The 11,652-nt window shown below is 35.8% G+C and overlaps 1 protein-coding gene across 1 annotated transcript; it reads left to right on the plus strand.

Moving 5' to 3' along the window:
* Positions 1–621: 621 nt before the first annotated feature.
* LOC120197116 (GDSL esterase/lipase At5g33370-like) lies at positions 622–3,486 on the plus strand. The gene is made up of 5 exons (XM_039198730.1): positions 622–856; positions 929–1,074; positions 2,563–2,799; positions 2,897–3,161; positions 3,242–3,486. The coding sequence occupies exons 1-5, from the start codon at positions 622–624 to the stop codon at positions 3,454–3,456; spliced, it is 1,098 nt and encodes a 365-aa protein (XP_039054661.1). The 3' UTR covers positions 3,457–3,486.
* The last annotated feature ends 8,166 nt before the right edge of the window (positions 3,487–11,652 follow it).

An 11,652-nucleotide genomic window follows, 5' to 3' on the forward strand; every position in this document is an offset into this window, starting at 1 on the left:
TCGATTTTCACATTTTTTATCGGATTCAGAGCATGTTCCGACAAAACGGAGCTCAGATTTGGACTCAAGGGGTCAAGACGAAGGGAGCAGTGGAATTTGGGACCAAACGGTCACCATCTACGACCATTGACGGTGCATCTAACGCTGGCGAATAGTGGATTACCACCTTCTTCTTTTTTTATATTTTAAATTATTTTATATTAAATAATAATAAAAAATATCATGTCATACCAAAGCAATAATAAAATAATTCTGAGTGACCAAAATAGAAGCAATTAGAAAGTTCAATGAGTAAATTGAAAAAAATTAAAAATACAATAAATAGAATAAGAGAGTAAAGTTCAATGAGAAGTGGTGTATTTTATCCATAATTCATTTTGCTTGTACTTCCTTGTATTTTTCATTAAAAAAAAAAGGATGATTTGATTCGGAATTATTCTACTTACAGCTTGAATATTCATTTACTCGGTTTTACCGTCTATGACGGTTGGAACAATGACACCCTTAACTTTACTTGTTTATTCACATATTACATTCAACATACATATATTCTCTACCCATTTTACAAGAGCAGGCAAAAAAAGAAAACTAATTAATAAAGCTTTTATTTTAGTCTGTCTCATGGCAAAGAGTTGTATTTCACGTCTCCTTGTTTTTATGTCACTTGCAGTATCTTGGGCAGCTGCACCACCACCAGCCGTCTACATCTTTGGGGATTCGACTCTTGACGTTGGCACTAATGACTTAATACCCGAGTGTCAAGCGAGGGCAGATGTCGCTTTCAACGGTATCGATTTCCCTTACTCGGAGCCGACGGGGAGGTTCAGCAATGGCCTTAACACTGCTGATGAAATAGGTAAAGAGTACGTCCGACATGCATATTGATTAATTCATTTGATTTCCCTTAAAGACACGGTGTTGTTGTTAGTGATGCTGCTGGGTCTGAAGAGGAGTCCACCACCTTTTCTTCGTCTTGTCCAGAATCCGTCGACTTTCAAGAAGAATGTACTCAAGGGAGCCAACTTTGCCTCCGGAGGATCCGGTATTTTGAACACTACTGGACAGTATAACTATGTGAGCGTCTTATCAACATTCACAATTAATTCCTCTTTCAACATTCTTGTTTACATAGGTTAATCCCCAGGCCTCATTTCAGAGATTTTAACTTTTCAGAGTCGCTTCGAATTTAAATCATTTTAGATTCGTGTCATTACGATTTAAAATCCGAGTTATTACAGGTTTGAATTATAATCACTTCAAACACAAATAATTTTAAATTATTTATTCATTTTGTTTAACGTTTAACTTTTTTGGGACTAGTTCAGTTTTGAATTTGAACCAGCCCAGATTCTAATTCAACAAATTATGTTATGTTCAAATTCGAGTTGATCAAGTCAGATTTTTAAATTCAAGCCATAATCGACAGATTTAGTACATATGATAATTTAATATAGGGTAAATTACATCATTCTTTATTGAATTATATCCTATCTTTTTGCTTACCATACTTTTAATTTTACAAATTTACTCACTTAACTTTTAAATTGTTCATGTTTTTGATCATTCAGAATTATTTTATTATTATTTTCGGTATAACATGATGTTTTTTATTATTATTTAATATAAAATAATTGAAAACATAAAATAAAAATAGAAGGTGGTCGGACGCCACCATTGGCCACCATCAACCGCCGTAGATGGTGGTCGTTTGGTTCTAAATTTCATGGGTCGATTCGTCTAGACTATCTGAGTTCGAATCTGGTGGTTGTTTTACCGGAAAATGTCCCAAAACCCGTGAATCTCAACTGAAACGTTTCGACTTCCTAACTTTCAATCTCTAATTCATGGACTTCGGAGCAAGTTCCGACAAAATGGAGGTCGGATTCAGACTTGCGGTGTCGAGACGAAGCTACCCATGAAATTTGGTGTCGAACGACCACCATCTATGGCAGTCGACGACAGCCAGGGGTGGTATTTGGCTACCTTATGTTTTCTTTTATATTTTTAATTATTTTATACTAAATGGTAAAAAAAAACCACATCATATGAAGATAATATTTGGAGTGATTAAAACAGAAGCATTTCGAAAGTTTAATGAGTAAATTATAAAAAATGAAAGTACGTGAGAAAAATATGAGAGAGAGTATAGTTCATTGAAGAATGATGTAATTTACCCTTTATTATAAATAACTCTTTAAACACCAAAATAGATAATAATACTAGTTATTTGGGCTAACTAAGGATAATATAAAGAAATATCAAATTCTAACATATTAAGTAATGGGTGATAAAATCACAATTTAATTTAATTTAATTTTCCTTATGCTTTGGATGAAAAAAAAGGGGCAAATATCAAATTTTACAATATATAATTAGAGGAGGATGTATGTAGTTTTGGAGCTAACTGTATATTCATTATTTTGAGAAAACTATTAAATTTAATTTAGCGTGTTAAAATGAATTTAAAAAATAAAAAAATTGTATATCCATGTAGGAAAGATAAAGGAAATTTTTTTATCTTATTATTAAACTGATAATCGCCACTGATATACATATGTGCAGAAACGGGTGATATCCTTGGAGGAACAGATCCAACAATTCTCAACCGTTCGTTCAAACATCACAAACATGACGGGTAGTGATGCTCAAACTGATGCCATTCTTTCCAAAGCATTCTTCCTTCTAAGCATCGGAAGCAATGACATCTTTGAGTATCTGCTTAACATCACCGTACCACCATCGATGACCATACCGGAGTTCAACGCCACATTGGTATCCACATACGAAAATCATCTAAAGGTTCGACACGAATTCCGCCCATCATTGCCATAAAATCATTCCTTGTACATCATCATTGCTCACCATTATTATCCACTGTGGTTCATTCACCACTCAGACTTTGTACGAGCTTGGCGCCCGAACATTCGGTATCTTAACCGTTCCACCAATTGGGTGCACCCCATTTGCTCGAGCTGTTTTCAGTACTCCGATATATCATAACGACAGCTGCTTTGTACCGGCTCAGCTGTTTGCGCAGGCGTTCTATACGGAGGCGGTAGCCTTGCTAGAAAAGTTCAGCTCCCAAGTTCAGGACATACAATATTCACTGGCGAACACATATTCGATGACCACTACTGTGATGGAAGATATGTTGGCCTTTGGTAAGCAATCATTTCATCTTTCGAAACACAGTTATAGCATGGTACATTTTATCAGCTAGGTCCGACCTCTTGTGATTCAGGTTTCAAGGATATTTCATCAGCTTGCTGCGGAAATGGGACTTACCAGTGCAATCAAACGGCCAGCGTTTGCTCGAATCGGGACGAGTATTTGTTTTGGGACCGGTTTCATCCGACACAGAGAGCTTCGGAGTTGGCAGCCCTGACTCTGTTTGGTGCATCGGAATGGCTTGTGGCTCCCATGAACTTCAGTCAGTTGTTGGGGGTTAACATTTAGGGGCCACCACAAACGCACGCACAAACAAATAATTTCGCATCTTTGTATCACTTTTGTTTTTAAAAACAAAAGATATTGAATTTGGGATGAGGGAGTAGTCCAATCCAAGCATGCGAATCAAATAAGTATAGAGTGTAGAGCTGTTTGTCTTACTTGGAGCCTACAGCTTTTCTACCTTTTCAACTATATTAATATTTGTATTTTTTTATATTCATGTGTATCAACATTCTTAATGACGTGGCACACAGGTTTTACGAGTATTTTCTATTTCCTTCAATTATTATTATTATTTGATAATATAATCTAATTTTAAAATTTTATTAAAAATACATCTGATCTTAAAATCATATAATAATATATTATTTTTTATATTTCATTCATGATATATAAATTATACAAGGAGAATGGTGTTACATGAAGAGTAAAATCTTCATATCGCCACTTAATCATTATCCATTTTTTTTACTTTGACCATATATTTCTATTTTATCAATCAAATAATCTAACCATTTAAATACTACAATTATATTAATCAACTGACGTTAACATTTACATTAACACTTAACAAAAGTGATAGCGTGTCAAATAACAAAATTAATATAAATGAACATTTAATCTTTAGTATTTATGTATTCTATCAATTTAGTCTTATTCATATTAAAATTAAATAAATTTAATCTTCAATTAAATGGTGTCACATTTCAGTACCAAATTGAAGAATATTTTATTAACTTTAATTAATTTAATATATATGTATGTATGTACGTGCATGCACGTATGTCAAGAAACTATATTAAAAGGCTATGATGCTGCAGGAACAGTACAAACCAACAAGAAGACATCAAAAAGTCCAAGCTCGTCTTTTCAATGTTTAACAAAGAGAGACAACACAAGGCTGATTGTTTCACAATCTAACCCATTCCATGTATATGTCCGTATTGGTAAATTCTACGAGATACAACATACAACATTGTTCCACGATGGGCATGTTAGAGAATACATGAAGTTGCAACAATTTCAGAGTTTTTAGATCAAACCCACCCTTTTCAATAATGGCATTTGCCTTAGCGTTTACTCCTCTCATCTTTATTGTTTCTATCACCATCCTTGCTGCTTGGTGTGTACTGATCGGTTGATGATGGTGAATATCCAGGGACACTTGGAGAGTACCCAGCACTAGGACTGCACACAACATTTAAATATAAATAAATCAAAAGAGCAAAATATTTAAATTCATCATCTGGCTGTAGTCTGGACTCACTCCAGAATTGTATGGGCTGTTTTCAGAGAAATAAAACAATAAAAGAGGTTATTAAAAGGTTTTAGAACAAATATGGTGCTAACTGAAATCAGTAACAACCATTTGCTTTGATATGAAAATATCACACAACTGGAAGATAAAAGGTCCCTGCTAGGACCGTATGTTGGACTTGAAGGGGAATAAGATGGAGAAGTCGGTGAGTATGATGGTGATGTCGCGCTGCAAGACAAACAGAAAGAATTAAATTCATCAAAAATCAAAGTCACAAACACAATATAAGCAAAAATATAAATTCATAAAAACCAATACAGAAAGTGATTTTGTCTACTATGACTTACCTATAGTTAGGTGATGTTGGACTGTAAGGACTGGATGGAGACAACCTTGGACTACTTGGAGAGTATGCCAGAGATCTAAATGTAACCCCCCAGACCGATGCGGTTAGCCCGATCCGATTCGGGAAGTCACATTAGGGTCACCGGAGCGACCCACCGTAAAAATAGCGGAAATTTTAAAACTTTTTATCAGAACATGTAAACTTATAAAATCATTTATCACTATTTAAAAATAAAACAGATTTCCAAACTCGTATATAAATCAAAATACAATTACATGCCCCCTAATCACAAGTACCATACTCTGCAACCACGTCGGAAGAACTCCCTTACTGAAGTCGATAGATGCACTGGTACAATTGTTTTAACCTGAAAAGGTGAGTAATAGAGTGAGCTTTGTAAAGCTCAGTAATACAGAACTACCAGATGATGCTACATGACATGTAGATAAATAGAAAGCCATATAATTTCCTTATTGAATCATATGTATACCAGCTTGTAGAATAATTTGGGGTTCCCTTAGAAGTTCATCGAGTAGAAGCCATGAATCTCAGTTCATAAGAAACCTTTCATACAATCACGTTTTCATGAGGTCAAATAGGATGTCTAGTGTGTTTCATCAATACGATAAAATCATAATAGGTACACTAATCAAATGATGGTTCAGTAAAATCCCATAAACCATATTGTAGTGGAGCTTTTTAAACTCGTATTTTAAAACCATCTTACAAAGAATTAACCTAAGGAAACATCTTAGGGCCTGAGAGCCTACCCAAGATAGATTTCGGGGCCGTGGGGCCTACCTAAGAACACATCTTAGGGCCGCAGGGCCTACCCGAGAATGATCTCAGGGCCGCAGAGCCTACCTAAGTGTCACATTAGGTCCATAAAATTTTCCAGCTTGATCAGAGCTGTACTTTACAAATCTGTATCTCCAAGATACAGTTTATACAATGATACAAATCCATAAGCCATCACCGTTAAGTCGGTGCATCCATAAAACAGAAACCATAGATTTCAGTGTACCACGTGTTAAAACAATAAAACAATTATTTTCAAAATATAAGGAACACACTAGAGAATCCATATATTTTTCAGACGCATTTTGTAGTTATCAATATAGATAACACGAACTTGTGCAATTTGATCAGATTCCAGGAATAAGATCTCATTGAAGAGAATCGATTTCTAACCGATATAATCAGACATTTCTGATTGATACTTTAGAATTCCACTAAGTTTCCATGTGCATCAGGAAAACGTTCAGGAACCTTTTTACATAATAATTCTAAATTCAGATTTACTGCGAGTGATTCCATTACCCAAACAATCAGGGGTATTCAGGAATATACTTTGAATTCATAGGATTTCAGCCCAATTGTACCAAATGAGGTATTCAGAATCTTTTCCTTCTGCGTTACTTGCGTTTTCAAACATGACCGAATTGATTTTAGATCAAAATATGTAATCGAAGATTCAAGTCATTTACGATCTATGACTATCGATAGTATTATCAAACAACTCAAGTTACACAACTCACAGACTGATGCATGTCAACAAATCAATTCATTATCCTTCCAATGCATTCACTCTTTAATACCAAAATGCATATCAATAGATCATCCCCATAATTATCGCTGAATAGATCTTCCAACGGTCTTTATTACATTTCCATGTTTCAACGATATCAGAAAATATGGACGTACTTGATTCATGTTCATAACCCATAAGGACAATTCATACAATGTTTCCAAACTCATCCAATCACCTATTTAATCCTCGGTCATTGAGGTTACTTAGTTCATTTAGTAAGCAAGTTTATCCCGATTACTTTAGAGTTTTCCAGAATAGTTCAGACATTTCTGAATCTCAAATACATGTTGCACTTCCTTTCAATTCAATTTAGTCATATAATAAAGTCATTCTGGTATTCGTGGTTGATTTATCTCACGAATACCCACTTATTAGTACTGTATGCACTCTAAAGTTGAGCTGAACCAAGTACTTCCAGAATTATCATCGATCCAAATTTGAGAAGACGAACAAACATTCAAGTGGTAATTATATCATTCAGGTAATGATATAGCACTAGCGTTGGTTGATCACTTAAGTTGCGTTCCATAACTTTTACTGGTAGCACAACATCCATGTTTATTTGGATTTCTTAATTAATCCAAGACATTTACTTATTCTAGGTCATAAGGGCATTTTGGTTTTCAACGTTTTTATATTCATTACAAAGCTTTGAGTATATCCATTCATTCATGAGCTTGGTGACATTCTTGAGTCATTTCCATTCCAGGGGTATTTTGGTCATTTTACAGATCCAATGTATTTCCATCATTTCCTTACGTCTGATCTTATTATTTAATTTAATCTTATCACTTACTTCAGTCCTTTCAAACAATTCTGACCAAATAGCACATTCGATAAATCATTCTTCAGGTATTTACTCAATTCGGTAATTTCCAGGTTAAATGTCTTTTCAAATGTTACTAACGAATTTTCAGAAAATTTTCCATACAAAGGTAGGATCTCAACAACCAAATCAGTAATTTATCGATTTAAAAACAAATTCTCAGGTTACTCTCTCATTCAGAGTCAACTTGGACTATTTTACCTCTCAAGGGCATTTTCGTAATTTCTTAACCAGATAATTTCGGTATTAACTCTTAACAAAAAATAATATAATTTGGAGATCCTATATTAATTGCTTTCCCGAACATTCTTTGATCTTAAAATGATTCTTTAACCGACTTCTAGTATCTTGCACAAACCCTCGGGTTTAAAAACCGGTTATCCGTATTTCCTAAGCAAAACTAGCATTTCTTATGCACATATGAAATTTTACCGAATCAATATATCTTTTCAGAGTTATTAACCAACTTCCAAGGACAATTCTTGTCATCTTACAATATAAGGGTATTTTCAGAATTTTACCCTACCGAAGTATTCTCATAATTTCTCATCCAAGTACCTTTAACATTTAACCTTTGATGATATAAATATAATTTACAAATCCATGGCCAATTTCTTTATCACTAATCACAACTTGTAATTTAATTCTAACAATCTTTCAATCTCTTATATTAGTCATTCGATCCATATTCAGTTACTGAATTTCTACCACATTCATATCAAGTGTATAAATTATTCAACTCCACAAAAGTGACCAACATTATCTTATCCATGCATTTACCAATATCGACATGTTTCATAAAGCATAAAGAGGTAGTAAAATATTACCTCGATTTCCGTGCAATACCGATCGACCATAAAAATTCCATTCGAACGCCTTTGATCTTCAATTCAACTTCCAATAATTCCTCAGATACATATCAACATAAATTATATCAGAAACGAAGCTTAATTACGATAAACGGATCGAATTGGGTGATAAATCAGTGAAAGACAGCTTACCGGGTTCGAATTTGGCGAAACGGACTTCGGATTCGGATTCAGGACGTCGAAAGCATAAAATATGACTTTTCGGAAATTTGGAATATTCGGTCAAAATCAAAGTCAACGGGTTTGACCGGCAATTTAAAGGTCTTCGGTTTGAATTTCGAAAAACGGACAGCGGAATCGGATTTGGAACGTCGAAAAATGTCAGGATAGGTATACTCGGTCGAAGTCAAAGGTCGTTTAATGCTCGATCAAAGCCGGTCAAAGTTTTGGTCAACAATGGTCAACGTGGGTCAACGGTCAACGGGTCAACGGTCAACGGGTCAACGGGTCGGGTCGGGTCAACTGGTCGGGTAAACGGGTCGGGTAAACGGGTCAGGTCGGGTCGGGTTATGACCGGTCAAACCGGTCAACTATCCACTAAAACCGGTCAAACCGGTCACTTTTGTCTTCCCCACGCGCAGTGGCGGCGCGTGGGGGCGCGTGAACAGTGATAAAATCCCGGAAAAATTTCTAAAAATTATTTTGAGCGATTTCGTGATACTTACAAAGCTCGGTTCACAATTTTGAACGGCGGAGAGCTCGATTTCAACAAATCGGAAACTTTAACCGCTTCACCTCCACACGCGCCGCCGCCTCCGGAGAAAAGGGAGGACACCGGTGGACTCGGAACGGCACAAGGAACACGATGGTACGGGAGGTGTCGTAAACGGATGACCCGATCGTTGTGAATCGATGAAAAACCAACTAAAACTGAGTTATTACCGACGATACTTCCGACTGAAATTAACGACGAACGGAGATGATTCATGATGAAAGGTTTGAGGGGTTTTGTTCCTCGGTCGACAACGAACACGATGGTGGTTTCGGCTCGTCGATCGGAGGTCGGACGGCGAGTAGATCGGAGTTCGAAGTAGGGAGAACGGGAGAGGAAAACTGGAAAATTTTCCGCTGAACCTGCGCACGGGGGAACTTATAATTCAACATATATAAAAATTGGTTAAATCATGACTTTAGCCACTAAACTTCATGAATTTCTTAAAACGGTCTGCCATCTTTGAAATCTGACAATTTAATCCCCAAATTTCTTCCAAATACCAATTAAATCCACCACTTTATAATTTCTTAATTTTAGCCCCTAAATTGGGGTGTTACAATTCTCCCCTCCTTAAAAGAATTTCGTCCTCGAAATTCATTAATGTCACATAATTGCAGAAATGAAACTTCCATCAGTTCTTTCATATCTTTCATGTAGCTTTTATAGAAACACAGATCCTTCACTAATCCTTAATCAGTTGAGTTTACATTCTTATCAGAACTTTTCATCATTTCAATAAAAGAATCTGAACGAAAATTTTCTCGAGTAATCAATCTCTTCAGAATTCTCCCTCAGTCCAAGTAAATAATTAAAACAACTTTATCCTTGTGAAATCAATTCAGCCTTGGTTACGTGAATAGGCTCGTAGAGCAGCAACATATCTCAATTTTATTTCTGGAGTCGAGTCAGAATTTCTCAGATGAATAACTCTCACATAGCTAAGGTACTTTACTGCGTTTAGACAGATGTTACTGGAATTCCTTTTTGTACAAGTATAGCCTTAACAGATAGAAACTTCAGTTTGTTCAATACAGATAGGGGCTCAGCCCTGGAGTTCCAGCTCAGAGAGGTACGATTGCAGTCTAGGGGCATGTATTGATCAGACATATTTTGACATTCGACCGGCCGGTCTATCTTGAAAAATCTTGACTCAAACCATAGCTCTGATACCACTAAATGTAACCCCCCAGACCGATGCGGTTAGCCCGATCCGATTCGGGAAGTCACATTAGGGTCACCGGAGCGACCCACCGTAAAAATAGCGGAAATTTTAAAACTTTTTATCAGAACATGTAAACTTATAAAATCATTTATCACTATTTAAAATAAAACAGATTTCCAAACTCGTATATAAATCAAAATACAATTACATGCCCCCTAATCACAGTACCATACTCTGCAACCACGTCGGAAGAACTCCCTTACTGAAGTCGATAGATGCACTGGTACAATTGTTTTAACCTGAAAAGGTGAGTAATAGAGTGAGCTTTGTAAAGCTCAGTAATACAGAACTACCAGATGATGCTACATGACATGTAGATAAATAGAAAGCCATATAATTTCCTTATTGAATCATATGTATACCAGCTTGTAGAATAATTTGGGGTTCCCTTAGAAGTTCATCGAGTAGAAGCCATGAATCTCAGTTCATAAGAAACCTTTCATACAATCACGTTTTCATGAGGTCAAATAGGATGTCTAGTGTGTTTCATCAATACGATAAAATCATAATAGGTACACTAATCAAATGATGGTTCAGTAAAATCCCATAAACCATATTGTAGTGGAGCTTTTTAAACTCGTATTTTAAAACCATCTTACAAAGAATTAACCTAAGGAAACATCTTAGGGCCTGAGAGCCTACCCAAGATAGATTTCGGGGCCGTGGGGCCTACCTAAGAACACATCTTAGGGCCGCAGGGCCTACCCGAGAATGATCTCAGGGCCGCAGAGCCTACCTAAGTGTCACATTAGGTCCATAAAAATTTCCAGCTTGATCAGAGCTGTACTTTACAGATCTGTATCTCCAAGATACAGTTTATACAATGATACAAATCCATAAGCCATCACCGTTAAGTCGGTGCATCCATAAAACAGAAACCATAGATTTCAGTGTACCACGTGTTAAAACAATAAAACAATTATTTTCAAAATATAAGGAACACACTAGAGAATCCATATATTTTTCAGACGCATTTTGTAGTTATCAATATAGATAACACGAACTTGTGCAATTTGATCAGATTCCAGGAATAAGATCTCATTGAAGAGAATCGATTTCTAACCGATATAATCAGACATTTCTGATTGATACTTTAGAATTCCACTAAGTTTCCATGTGCATCAGGAAAACGTTCAGGAACCTTTTTACATAATAATTCTAAATTCAGATTTACTGCGAGTGATTCCATTACCCAAACATCAGGGGTATTCAGGAATATACTTTGAATTCATAGGATTTCAGCCCAATTGTACCAAATGAGGTATTCAGAATCTTTTCCTTCTGCGTTACTTGCGTTTTCAAACATGACCGAATTGATTTTAGATCAAATATGTAATCGAAGATTCAAGTCATTTACGATCTATGACTATCGATA

Source organism: Hibiscus syriacus, unplaced genomic scaffold, assembly GCF_006381635.1.
Source record: "Hibiscus syriacus cultivar Baekdansim isolate YM2019G1 unplaced genomic scaffold, ASM638163v2 tig00117046_pilon, whole genome shotgun sequence".
In the NCBI taxonomy this organism is placed as follows: Eukaryota; Viridiplantae; Streptophyta; class Magnoliopsida; order Malvales; family Malvaceae; genus Hibiscus; species Hibiscus syriacus.

Coding starts and splice junctions, on each gene's coding strand:
- LOC120197116 (XM_039198730.1), top strand. CDS start 622: ATGGCAAAGAGTTGTATTTCACGTCTCCTTGTTTTTATGTCACTTGCA. Junction 2,800..2,896: donor CATACGAAAATCATCTAAAG/GTTCGACACGAA, acceptor TTCACCACTCAG/ACTTTGTACGAGCTTGGCGC. Junction 3,162..3,241: donor GGAAGATATGTTGGCCTTTG/GTAAGCAATCAT, acceptor CTTGTGATTCAG/GTTTCAAGGATATTTCATCA.